Source organism: Capra hircus, chromosome 3 (genome assembly GCF_001704415.2).
Source record: "Capra hircus breed San Clemente chromosome 3, ASM170441v1, whole genome shotgun sequence".
In the NCBI taxonomy this organism is placed as follows: domain Eukaryota; kingdom Metazoa; phylum Chordata; class Mammalia; order Artiodactyla; family Bovidae; genus Capra; species Capra hircus.
In genome coordinates this window covers 62,297,318-62,311,657 of record NC_030810.1, presented here as the reverse complement: position 1 = coordinate 62,311,657, position 14,340 = coordinate 62,297,318, and the positions used below count along the sequence as shown (strand labels likewise).

Sequence of the window (14,340 nt, the reverse complement as noted above, 5' to 3'; positions counted from 1 at the left end):
GAATTTATAACATGAAACAACTATATTGGGGGATAGAGATACCTAGTCTACATAGGTGTTTTGGAAGTTTTTGAGACCATATGACAAATGGAAGCCAAAGTGGTTTTCTGTTTTGATTTCTGGCTCCTATTAAGAATCATTAAAATTTTTGATATTATAATGCTGCCAGTGATTTGATGCAGAATGTAGTGTTCACAGATTGGCCAGTTTGTTACTAGTTGAGATGATTAATTGAGAAATCTGAAGTCATTCCATAGTAAATACTGTTAAGTTTCTGCAAGCCGTAAAAGGGAATTTAAATTTATTTACTGACTATACTTCATTATAAGTCTTTATAAATTTAATTAGCAGATAGTACTCAGAAATAAATGGAAAAGTTTATTTTCCAAGTTGAGCACCAAGTTGAGCTAGCTTGGCCTTACTGCTTTAAAAAACAATTAGCCTACTTTGACTCTACTCTTCTTGTTCCGTGATCTGTGAAAGAAGAAAAATTAGGGGAGGTAACAGGTAGTATTAAATAGCTGGTATGATCTTGTGCATTATATCTTAAATTGAAGTTGACAATGCAGATTCCTACTAATTCTGTTTTCTGAAATATATGTAGCTCCATTTTTATAACTTTATGAATTATATTTTCTTTATGGATTTTTCCAATAAATTCTTTCATGCATTAGCCCTTTCAAGGCTAGTAAAACTATGTAGGCAAGTAATTTTTGTCTGTCTTCTACATCTAAATCCTTCTGTTAGAAATTCTGTCGTTGTGGCCCCAGAAGCAAGCAGGTCCATGTTTTAGTTTCTGTTTTTTTGTTTTGGGAAGAGTGCCATAAAACATCAGAGTTGCTGGTGGCAGGAAAACACTGAGAATGACAAGTTCAGCAGAAAACAGTGTTGTGTTGCTTTTTGAAAGTCCTACATTTCTAAATGGTCCTTAATGTTTTGAGAATCTCTATTGGTTGTTAAAATGAAGGTTTAATATGTATGAGGGTGGGACTTTGAGGTTCTATATTTTAACAAACTGCCAGTATAGATGTTATTTGGTATACATTTTTAGAATAGTAAGGCTCTATAATTCTCAGTACCTCCAATCACCTATCTTGATATTTTGTTAAATGTTTTGAAAAAGCATTCTACTTTATTCTGGCACTTGATACTTATACTAACCCCTTTATTAGAGCAAAGTGCTTGAGCTCTTTCTGCTTCAGTTTTTTTTGTTTGTTTTTTGGCTGTGCTGGGTCTTTGCTGTTGTACTTGTGGTGAGCAGCCTTTTCATTGTGGTGGCTTCTCTTGTTGTGGAGCATGGACTCTAGGCTCACACGCTTCAGTAGTTGCAGCATGAGGGCTCAGTAGTTATGGCCCATGGTCTTAGTTGCTCCGGCATGTGGGATCTTCCCAGACCAGGGATCGAACCCATGTCCCCTGCATTGGCAGGTGGATTCTTAACCACTGGACCACCAGGGAAGTCCTTCTGCTTCAGTTTCGTAAGCATGAACTTATACTTACTACTTATCTATGACAAGTATAAGCAGCTCTCTCTGTGTTGGTCTTACCTTGCACCAATAAAAGTAAAAGATTTTAGAATCAGCAAGAGAGGAGGCCATATAATGTAATGGCTAGTAAAATAGAGATTTTGGGTTTCTAATCAAATCTACCACTTACCAGGCTTATGACTTTGGACAAGTTACTCAACCATGCATAGCCCCAGTCTTCAGGTTGCTGTGAAGATGAAAAAAGATAATCCGTTTGGTACCATACCTGGCACTTAGCTGTTACCAAGAGAAAGGCAAGCAAGCTTTGTGAAAATATTGCCTGTCCAAAGTCATTAAGATTCTGGCTGGATAGTGATCTGAAGTTGAGAAAGACAGCCTTAAGGAACACTGGGAATTGAACTAGAGGACACCACTTTAGAAGCAATAAAAACTCTTAAGAAAAATGCTGTATGCTAGCTTTGGGGATAAAAAAGTTGAGAAGGGAACTTTGAGACTGTTTTTAGTTCTCTGAAAGTAAGGAGGAGGCATAAGAGAGGAAAAGACGAAAAAGGCACAGAGGAAAAGATGAGTAGAATAAAGAAGTGCTTCTATAGTGGTGCCCTCTAGTTCAATTCCCAGTGTTTCTTAAAGCTATCTTTCTCAACTTCAGATCAATTGCAGATCACTCTCCAGCCAGAATTGCAAACTCCTAATCTATCCCATCTCTCCTTCCCCTTTGGTAATCATAAGTTTGTGTCTGTGAGTCTGTTTCTGTTTTAGAAATAAAAGTTCACTTGTATCATTTAAAAATTGTTTTTAATTTAAAAATTTTTTTATTTTTGGCTGTGCTGGGTCTTCGTTGTTGCAGGTGGGCTTTCTCGAGTTGCAGTGAGTGTGGGCTTCTCTTCATAAGCCTACATATGGACTTAGTTGCTCCAGGACATGTGGGATCTTCCTGGACCAGGGATTGAAACCATGTCCCCTGCGTTGGCATGCAGATTCTTAACCACTCGACCACCAGGGAAGTCCCTGTATCATTTTTTTAGATTCCACATATAAGTGGTAGCATATTATATTTGTTAGACTTATTTCACTTAGTATGATAATCTAAAGGTCCATCCATGTTGCCACAAGTGGCATTATTTCACTCTTTTTATGGCTAAGTAATATTCTATTGCATATGTATGCACTACATCTTCCCTATCCATTCGTCTGTCAATGGACACTTAGATTGCTTCCATATCTTGGCTATTGTAAATAGTGCTGCTATGAAAATGAAGCTGCATGTTTCTTTTTGAATTAGAGTTTTCGTCTTTTCTGGATACAGGTCCAGAACTGTTGTTAATTTTAAGTGTAAAGGAGACAGAACCAAACTCTTGAATCTTCAGGTTTCATTGATTAAAGTAAATTAAATTAATTCAAGATATTTATTGAATATCTATTAAATGTTTGCATATTAGATTCTGAGAGAGTGGAGGTGGGTATCCTTTGGTAGCAGTCCAGGTGTACTCATGTAGACTTTGTCATCGGTTTGAGTGCTGCCTCTTTCATTTACCAATAGGTGATCTCAGGCAAGTTACTTGACTTTTCTGAGTAGTACTATATAGTTTCAAAGTATTTTAAACATTACCTTACTTAGTCCTAGGAGCCACCCTGTAAGGTTAATTGGGTTGATACTATCATCATGTTCAGAGAGGGTCACCTACTTCCCTACTTTTAGTAGCTGGCATGCTGTAGGGGAGACAGGTGAGAGCATGGTTTGTTGGCAAAGTAATATCTCTGCTTTTCAATATACTGTCTAGGTTGGTCATACCTTTCCTTCCACAGAGTAAGCGTCTTTTAATTTCATGGCTGCAATCACCACCTGCTGTGATTTTGGAGCCCCCCAAAATAAAGTCAGCCACTGTTTCCACTGTTGCCCCATCTATTTCCCATGGAGTGATGGGACCGGATGCCATGATCTTTGTTTTCTGAATGTTAAGCTTTAAGCCAACTTTTTCACTCTCCTCTTTTACTTTCATCAAGAGGCCTTTTAGTTCCTCTGCACTTTCTGCCATAAGGGTGGTGTCATCTGCATATCTGAGGTTATTGATATTTCTCCCAGCAATCTTGATTCCAGCTTGTGTTTCTTCCAGCCCAGCGTTTCTCATGAAGTACTCTGCATATAAGTTAAAGACAGACTTAAGTTTGAATCCTAGGGCTAGCACCTTGACCATATTCCTCATATGTTTGAAGCTTATGGAACAAATTCAACCTGTCTCAGGATTACTGTGGTGGGTTAAGGGCTTTCTTATTGCTTTATCTCTTGTTCCTGCCACATAAATAGGCACTCAGTAAATATTTATTGAGTAAATAAATATCTGACCTAGTAGGCATTCATGGGAGATTTCTTCCCTTCTAAGTCTGTTCCTCTATTCTTGCCTCTGGAACTAATTGAACTTGAAGCCCAGTTTGTGTTTAAGGCTTTGTTTTGTTTTTAAATTAATCTGCTTGATTAGGTAACATTTAGGGTTATAAAAAGGGCAAATTTACATTTTCAAATGATTTTTTTCAGTAGAAGGGAGGTTACTGAAAACCTTTATTATACATGAACCAAATTTTTTGGTGGTTGTTAAGTTCCTCAAAGTTTAATATGTTTTTATCACTCTCTGTTACTAGACTACTATATTTTACTTGCTGTAATACTAAAATGAATCAACCGTCTACGCACTCAAAGTAGCACAGACCATAGTTTACAAACCTGGCATGATCTTAAAATTAGAAATATGGTTTTGTTTTAATTATTTATGCATAGTAAATTAGCATCAGTTCAGTTCAGTTCAGTTCAGTTCAGTCACTCAGTTGTGTTCGACTCTTTGCGACCCCATGAATCGCAGCACACCAGGCCTCCCTGTCCATCACCAACTCCCAGAGTTCTCTCAGACTCACGTCCATCGAGTCGGTGATACACAGCCATCTCATCCTCTGTCGTCCCCTTCTCCTCCTGCCCCCAATCCCTCCCAGCATCAGAGTCTTTTCCAATGAATCAACTCTTCACATGAGGTGGCCAAAGTACTAGAGTTTCAGCTTTAGCATCATTCCTTCCAAAGAAATCCCAGGGCTGATCTCCTTCAGAATAGACTGGTTGGATCTCCTTGCAGTCCAAGGGACTCTCTAGAGTCTCTTCCAACACCACAGTTCAAAAGCATCAATTCTTTGGCGCTCAGCCTTCTTCACAGTCCAACTCTCACATTCATACATGACCACAGGAAAAACCATAGCCTTGACTACATGGACCTTAGTCGGCAAAGTAATATCTCTGCTTTTGAATATACTATCCAGGTTGGTCATAACTTTTCTTCCAAGGAGTAAGCGTCTTTTAATTTCATGGCTACAGTCACTATCTGCAGTGATTTTGGAGCCCCCAAAAATAAAGTCTGACACTCTTTCCACTATGGACAATATATATTTAATTTATTGACTATCAGTGAAGCCGGCTTTATGTGGCTTTTTGGAAGTGTAGAAATTTTCCCCTTTATATGTAATTAATGTTATACATTTTTAGAGTCTTATCCATTATATTAATACATGCACGTATCTAAGTATTCTACATTGGGCTATGAATTCCTTAAGGGCAGGGACCATTTTGTTCATTCTTGTATTCTTGCTACTTAAGCTTGTGCCTATCAGTAATATAGCTGTGTTGTGTTTATTGTGAGACAGGATACTTAGTCCTAATCAAGGGCCTTCTAGGGATTTTTAATTTTTATTTTTGCTCTAGATATTTAGAACTTAAACTCTGTATGAGTTGCTACTGCATTATGTGGTTAGAAAACAAATGTTATTTTGAAATTTCAATAATCAGTAAGATACTTAGTAATAAATGAGATACATTTATTTTGAAAGATTTAGTCAATCTTTAGATTTATTTTTTAAAGATTTTATTAATTTTCTGTGAAAAGGTAATAATATTACTTTGTAGTTTCTAAAGTTCTTATAGTAGTGAGTTGAAAGTTACTCATATTAAAGGCATGCTGTGTACCAAGCATTCTATACAAGCTTTTTATAAAATATGTTTTGCTTAGGATAAAGCTGTTTTAGCCCTATGATATTTATAAAGGTGGTTTCAAAGTTTGTTTATCGTTTTTCTTAAGAATTCTTACGATACCTGATAACTAAATAATGGAAATCATATTTAGGTGGAAAATCCAAAGTTTTTCTTATTTAAGTTTAGTCTCTGAATGTGATTAATATTACACTTTTTTTTCTTTTTATCTTTTTAAAAATAGTATTTTAATAACTGGTCTAAAGTGACATGTCTGTCTTGGTATGTGAGGTGTTATATTCTACCTTCTTTTTTTCTTTGAAACAGATTTATTTGAAAATGTCTGTGAGTCTTCGATGAAGAGAAACGAACTTAAGGATCTGAAGGATAATATTGGCTTCAGGGGTCATAAGCCACTTAACAGCATCACTGTGTCAAAGAAACGCAATTGGCTATATCAAAGTACTCTGAGATCTTTTAATTTGGAAGAAGAAAATAGGAAATGCAAAGATATAAGTCATTTATCTGTTTCACCTATTTCTCTACCTAAACAGCAGCTGTCACAACCTTTTCTCAAATCATCTGAAGAATATTGTACGTATATGGTGTGTAATGCTACAAATTCTTCATTATCAAGAAACTGTTCATTAGACTTTAACGAGGAAAATGATGCAGATGATGAAGGAGAAATATGGTACAACCCCATTCCTGAGGATGATGACTTTGGTATTTCAAATGCCTTGAGTTTTGGTGAGACAGACTCTACTGTTCTGAAGTTTCCTGATGTCAGTTTGAGAGTATTATCTGGCAGTAACCTAATGAAAGCAGAGCAGTGCACTGAAGACTTGCTCTGCTCTTCTGAACACACCGGCGATGTTCAGACCGCACAGTCAAATGAGATAAATCCTGCAGATTCCATCTGTCCCACAGAGTTTGTGCAGCAGTACAAGCAAAGGCATAGATACAAGATGCAAGAACGTATAATTATAGAGGACAGTCCCATGTTGAAATCTCCTTTTTCAGGTAAAGATGATCGTATATCTGCCATTTCTTCTTTCATTTTCAATTCTTTGGCAGTATCTAAAACAAAGTATAGATGTTTATTGTAGCCTTGAACCTTTCCTTACAATGCGAGTGTATTTTCATGAAACTAAAACTCAAAAAGATTTATAAACACTTTTATCTACATGCTGGTTTAATTATTCCTATTACAGACTTGGTTTTGTAAGTGGTGAAGGAGCTGGAATCCTACACCAACTTTTAGTGTGTATGGTGTGGTTTAATAATGTCTGTCCATCGAGGCCGTAATCACCTTTCCCTTAGTTGAAAGAATGGAGTCATGGGGACTGGAAAAGATGTATTCTTTGTGTATGTCTTGTTTTGCTTCCTTCATGTATTCATTCATTCACACCTAGCCTGGCCACAGGTGAAAAATTCTGTGTTCAGTATACTAGTAGTCATTAGTTTTCACTTTTGTGCCTACATTTCCTCAGAAACAAAGGAAAAGAAGAAGAGAAAGAGACCAGAGGTGAAAGTAAATATTTTGCAAATAGGTGCTACAACAGATACGGAACCCAGAAAGGAAGTAACTGAATATATATTAGGTTGAACCATATGAAATTGCCAATATTTAACAGCTTTTGACCTGAAAAAAACCTGATATTTCATATAGTTCAACCTAGTGGTTTTATTCTTCTTTGATTTCTGTTGTGCTTCTTTTTAAATTTAGTCCCAGATGTAGTACCCAGAAAACAGAGCATAAGCACTTTTGAACTGAAGTGAAATTCTCTCAGTCATGTCTGACTCTTTGAGACCCAGGGCAGAATCCTGGAGTGGGTAGCCTGTCCCTTCACCAGGGGATATTCCCAACCCAGGGACTGAACCCAGATCTCTCACATTGCAGGCAGATTCTTTACCAGCTGAGCCACAAGGGAAGCCCAAGAATAGTGGGTAGCCTATCCCTTCTCCAGTGGATCTTCCCAATCCAGGGATCATACCAGGGTCTCCTGCATTGCAGGCGGATTCTTTACCAACTGAGCTATAAGGGAAACCCTAAGCACTTTTAGTTGCAATTATAAAGTGTTGTTTAGAAAGCAGTTCTAAAAAAAAAAAAAAAGAAAGCAGTTCTATTTTATATCAAGGCATTTTAATTTAGAAAATTTCAAATTATAACAGAATATTCAACTATGTGGAGTGTAGCAGGTGTTGTTAGTACTTGTCCATATACATTGGGTGTTGTTATTTATTTAAATGGTGGCAGCCTACTTCCAAACATCATTATCTGCATCTCTACTTGGAGGACTCCTTCCGAAGTGTTAGGGAGTCTCCTGCAGGTCAGCCTGAGAGTGCCCTTCAACTCCTGATTGACAGGAGTTGGTGTAGGCCTGCACCAGCTCTCTCCACCCTTGTTGGGATAATTCTACATTTTTTTCCCAGTTTTCTCATGAAATTAAGCTCTAGTTACCCTTAGTGGTAGCAGGCTTGATAATTCACCTTGAATTTTCTCCTGAATTTTCTCACTTTCTTGCTGATATTTTTTTACTTTACAAATAAACTACTTGCATTTGGATCCTTTTCTCAGGGATGTGAGGAGAAGGAGTAAATGTTACATTGATACGAAAAAAAAAGTTAAAAAACAGTGTGAAGTATATGATGTTAATTTTGAAAGAATAAAAAGCTATATTGGAAATGTTAATACCTGACTCCCCCACCCCCAACCCCCAGTGTTGGGATTAAAATTTTTTGTGTGTGTGCATATCTAAGTGTAAACTGATTTTCCACAGTGACTGTGTGTTTCTTTTGTAATGTGGATGTGAAGAGTAATAAATGGTATATAAAATAATAACTTTGAACACAGGTTGAGATCCAGGTGGAGTGATGAGGAAAGCTTGCAGGAGAAGGACAGACAGATAGTGATGGGTGTGGAATGGTGCAGAAAAGGCAAGAGGGCATTAAGTATAAGAGCAGTGTTAGAAAGTCAGTGTATGTCAAGTGAGATACACTTTAAGTTACTGTCTTTAAACTTTATTATTTTATGTTTGTCGCAAATTGTGAATCTGTTAAGAGGACAGACATTACCGAAAAAACAAAAACAACCACCCAAATTTGAAAGTACAGAAGGATGTGAATTATATCTCCTTTCTTACTGTTATTCTTCTCCTAAGCTTATTGTTATAACAAGTACATTCCTATGTTGACCAGAGGAGATATTTAGACAATTTATTTATACAGTCTTTTTTTTTTTGTTTTAATATGATCAGAAAGGTTATTTACCTAAAGTGATAATGTTTTCTTTAGCGACACTGGCAAAAATCTGTTGGGAAATAGGCAGAGAGAATGGTTAAATTTCAAAATAATGTTTTGATTAAGAAATAGGAAAGCTCAAGTATTTTTAATATGAATGACAGTTTTATGATCATGCTGACACAATTATGACTGTTTTTTGCCTGTTAACTTTTGGATATATATGTACCTTTTATCTAGTTGCTGTTATAGAGGACTGTTTTTGGGTTTTGCTGATTTCACTTATTATCTATACTTTGTATTCTTACATGTGGTGGTGGTTTAGTCGCTAAGTCGAGTCCGACTCTTGCGACCCCATGTACTGTAGCCTGCCAGGCTTCTCTGTCCATGGGATTCTCTAGGCAAGAATACTGGAGTGGGTTGCCATTTCCTTTTCCACGGGATCTTCCTGACCCAGGAATCATACGTGGCTCTCCTGCATTGCAGGCAGATTCTTTACCGACTGAGCTATGAGGGAAGCCCCATTCTTACATGTCGATTAATGTTATTGTTCCCCAATTTTTATAGTATTTAATTGGGTTGATGTGCCCTATTTGACTGGTTCCTTACTGTTAGATGTTAATAGAATGTTTCCACTACTACTGTGGTGATCTTTATCATGATCTGTTTTGCTTCATTAAGACTGACTACTATTAATAGTATCTTTACTTGGTCTTTACAGCTGGTAACTATTATAGGTAATTTCTATATTGTATTTCCTAAAAAGTTTATAGTTTACAGGCAACTAACAATTGGTTAATTCAATTATTCAATAAACATTTAGTTCCTGCTATGTGCCATTTACTGTTCTAGGTGCTGAAGGGAATGTGCCAGTTTCAGTTGATCCTAGTCTGGTTCATAAATTTATATTGAAAGATTTTTCCTTTTTTTCTTTCCCTAGAAAGTCCCATGAATGGAGGAGCCTGGTGCAGGCTACTGTCCATGGGGTGGCAAAGAGGTGGACATGACTGAGCGACTTCACTTTTCTTTTCTTTCTTTATAAGCTATAGCTAATCTGTGATTTGATTAGTATAATTGTGGTTTAATTTTAAGTGAATGTTGAACTTGGTTTGTCATATTTCAGCTCTTGGATTTTATAAAAACAGAGCTTTTTTGTTTCAATAAATTCAGTCTTGCCTGCAGTAGAAATGTGTTTAAAAAAAAGTCTTTATATTAGATTTATTCTTTATTTAATAAAACCTAGAACAATTTTATAAACTGGGTAGCTTCTTTAGGCCATGACAAAATAGATAGATTGTATGCTACAGCAAGACTCTGATTACTGTAGAATATTTTAGACCAGTAAACCAGTAGAATTGTACTACAGTTTACAGTATAAGAGAATGCTTTGTCTAGTTTATTAAACACTCCATTTCTTATTAGTTACGTACCAGAGAAGCCCAACAGGCATACTTAAAATAGTCCTTTCTCTATAAAGAAACTATTTTGTCAATGGGACACATAGAGAAGGATGGAGAGAGGACTATTTAGACTATTTTAATATTTTGAAGAAAGGTCATTTAATCTATTGATTTTTTGAAATGAGTAAACACTGTTCTCATTTTAATTGTCAAATGTACTACATAGAGTAGCCTCTGGTACTAGGGTCATTAAGGATCCTTATAAGGAATAATTAGATAAAGTATGAAAAATTAATTTAAATTTTAAATAATTGCGATAATACTATGTTTTTCTTTAAAAGCACAGTTTAAATTTATATATTACATTTTTAGAAGCTACTTTCAATTTGCTTTATTAATTTGAAAACTTACTAGGAAATATTCAGACTTTCAATGAAATTGATTAGCCTTTACACATCCTTTTTTTTTTTTTTAAACTGAGAATTAAAAGTTTAAGGTTAAGTGGAATGCTTTAACTTCTTAATAATAGTTGAAAAAAGGTCTTTGAAAGTCAATTTGATGTATATGTATGGACAGAAAAATGTTTAAAAAGATGGAGAAACTGCAAGTATAGTATTTTAGGGCACAGATTCTGAAAGCCTGTTTTCAGATATGAGTCCTTATTCTTCCACTTATCAGAAGTGATTTTAGACAAATTAGACAGCTCATGCATCAGTTTCCTCATCTGGAGAATGGTCTCTTAACTCGTAAGGTTATTATGAGAGTTAAATGAGGTTCCGTGCATATTAATTATTAAATTAAGTTTTCATACTTTGTCTAGCTCAGTAAAAGTTGACTGGTATTATTTTTAATAGTAAATATTATAATTTAAAAATAATAATAGACTTCCCTGGTGGCTCAGACGGTAAAGCATCTGTCTACAATGCTGGAGACCCAGGTTCGATCCCTGGGTCAGGAAGATCCTCTGGAGAAGGAAATGGCAATCCACTCCAGTACTATTGCCTGGAAAATCCCATGGACAGAGGAGCTTGGTAAGCTACAGTCCATGGGGTCGCAAAGAGTTGGAGCTACTTTTAATATAATTTTCACTGCTATATTACCATGATTAATCTCCTGGTAGTACAGTTTTACGATTAATCTTTTGGTGATATGGACTGTTATTTTTTTTGTGCTTTTTAAATTTTTAGAAAAACTTTTTATTGTAAGCCTGAGTAACTTTGACATTCAGAAAAAAATAAAGCAATTTTTGTGGAGAAAAAATTGAAAGCGTCTTACACTTTATTCTTTATAGAAACTGAAAATTATAAGAAAATGCATTTTATCAATCATTCTCATAATAGGTGAAATTTCTAAATAAATATATTAAAGTAGGAAATGTGAAAATTGGTGAACACATTAAAATAGAAAACTTTCCTAGTTTTCTTTGATATCCACTGTTTACAGTTATAAGTATATTGCCGTGGGACAGATTTAAAAGGAACCTATATTACCTTTCTTCCAAACCTTCAGAATAGAAAAGCAGATGAAGAGGGAGATGTTTCTTTCCACCATAAGCCTTTTGTAGATCTTGATATTCTGCTTAAACTTGGTAATGGGAATTCAGCTAAACTTTCGACTAAACCTCACCGTTAAGATGAAACAGGGAAGAATTTCTGTCCATATGAGAGCTTGTTAAATTTGTGGCTTATAAAGTAAAAAGAAATCGAAACATATCACCTTATTTATTTATTTTTTTCAAGGTCCTGGGAGTGTAGCTGCTACAAACAAGACTGATTTGGGAGTTATGGAACCGTCTTCACCAAGCCCTAGCCCAGTGAAAAAAGGCAGTTCAATGAATTGGTCTTTCCCAGATAAAATAAAATCTCCACGAACTGTGAGGAAACTTTCCATGAAAATGAAAAAGTTGCCAGAACTTAGCCGAAAACTGAGTGTTAAAGGAACCTTGAATTATGCGAACAGTCCAGATAATACTCCTTCTTTGTCTAAATGTAACTGTCAAGAGATTCATCATGCTGTTATTCTACCTTCTGGGAATACAACCACAGCTGCTAAGAGGAATGTGATAAGTCGGTACCATCTTGATACCAGTGTGTCTTCTCAGCCCAGCTATCAGAAGAAAACCTCCGTGAGTTCTAAGTATTCCTGCAAAGGTGGTTACCTCAGTGATGGAGATTCACCTGAACTGATAGCCAAATCTAGCAAATATGGATCTGAAAACAAATTTGCAAAAGGAAAAGACATAATTCCAAATAGCGGCAGCAAGAATGAAATAGACATTGATGCTTTTAGACATTACAGCTTTTCTGATCAACCTAAGTGTTCACAGTACATATCTGGGCTCATGAGTGTGCACTTCTATGGTGCTGAGGATTTAAAACCACCTCGGATAGACTCAAAAGATGTCTTTTGTGCAATTCAGGTAGATTCAGTGAACAAAGCCAGAACAGCTTTGCTCACATGTCGAACAACGTTTTTAGACATGGATCACACTTTCAACATAGAAATTGAAAATGCACAGCATTTGAAATTAGTAGTGTTTAGTTGGGAACCCACTCCAAGGAAAAACCGAGTGTGTTGTCATGGAACTGTTGTTCTTCCCACTTTATTCCGAGTGACAAAGACACATCAACTGGCTGTCAAACTTGAACCTAGAGGACTTATTTACGTGAAAGTGACTCTTTTGGAACAGTGGGAGAATTCACTTCATGGGCTAGATATAAATCGAGAGCCAGTAATATTTGGTGTTGATATTCGAAAAGTTGTAGAGAAAGAAAATATAGGCTTGATGGTACCACTCCTGATTCAGAAATGTATTATGGAAATTGAAAAGAGAGGCTGTCAGGTATTAGTTTACTGTGTTTCTCTATTGTCCCCTTATCTATCTATTTGAGTAATTAATTCAATTTATTTATAGTAAGTCTTAGGAGAAGAAGTTCAAGGTAAGTTTAAAAAAATCTAATTTAGACTTTTTCTCATTCCTATTCTTTATTTTTATTACATTATAGTTTAGGATATAATTTATGCCTTAACCTGTGTTGTCAATGATTGGAAGCATGCTAGATGGTTCTTTATGTTTGATGCAGGGTTGCATGGATACTTTGAGATGAAGATATGGCATTTTACAGTGACATTCCTAGGGAAAGCCAGAGCTAATAACATGGACTGACTAATTCGTTTAAGGAATGTTTCTGCATGGTTTGACTTTCCTTTGATAGAGAGTTCAACAGTGAATCTTATAACCCTGTTTCACTCCTAAAATTAACTCCCTGCCCTTATTTCCTGTTCTACCTTAGTTCCACGCTTTGGAAAGCGTAAGCTTATCCATGTCTTACCTTTGGGATAGCATGGTGGATAAGGAGAGGTCCTACTAATAAAAGCACATCTCATTTTCTTTTCCTTTTAAAGAAGGTAAAAACAGTTCATTACAACAAAGAAAAAACCTGGTGCTATTTGTAACAAGATGGGCTTCCCTGGTGGCTCGGACGGTAAAGAGTCTGCCTGTAATACAGGAGACCTGGGTTCGATCCCTGGGTCGGGAAATTCCCCTGGAGAAGGAAATGGCAACCCACTTCACTATTCTTGCCTGGAGAATTCCACGGACAAAGGAGCCTGGTGAACCTTAGTCCATGCGGTCAGAAAGAGTCGGACATGACTGATACTTACTTTCATGTAACCAGTTGGTAGACCCTATTTTTTGGGCTTTCCTGGTGGCTCAGGCTATAGTTCACGGGGTTGCAAGAGTTGGACACAAATTAGTGACTAAACCACCGCCACCAGACCTTATCTTTATTTTCATTAATACTTGTAGAATGACAATGAGAAGCAGTGTATCACTGAGGATATTAATATGAGGTACAAGTAATTATTTATACTAATCTTTTACAAAACAAAATAAGCCTTAGAATCATTACTAAAGTGTTTTGCTTTAGTGCTATCAGAATTTATAACATTGATCAAAAATACCAAGGATGAATACCATAAAATCTGAAATATGATTTCTTTAGAAGAATATAGAAGCAAATGTTAAATAACCTACCTTGAATTTAACATGGAGACTATAGAAACCTCCTGACTTAATGGAGTTTGGTATAAAGATACAGGAAACTTAGATTCTGGTTTCTCATCCATTGTTGTGTGATGTTGGGCAGGTCACTTAATCTCTGTGAGTCGTTTCTGCTTATATTAATAAAAATAGATGTAGTAACTT

At 36.0% G+C, this 14,340-nt stretch overlaps 1 protein-coding gene across 1 annotated transcript in view; it reads left to right on the top strand.

Moving 5' to 3' along the window:
• The window catches only part of SYDE2 (synapse defective Rho GTPase homolog 2), a 42,672-nt gene that overhangs the window by 6,579 nt on the left and 21,753 nt on the right, over positions 1-14,340 (top strand). The window contains exons 2-3 of the mRNA XM_013962679.2: positions 5,818-6,513; positions 11,873-12,975. Of these exons, the coding sequence (XP_013818133.2) occupies positions 5,818-6,513; positions 11,873-12,975 (1,799 nt within the window). The remainder of the gene's footprint in view (positions 1-5,817; positions 6,514-11,872; positions 12,976-14,340) is intronic.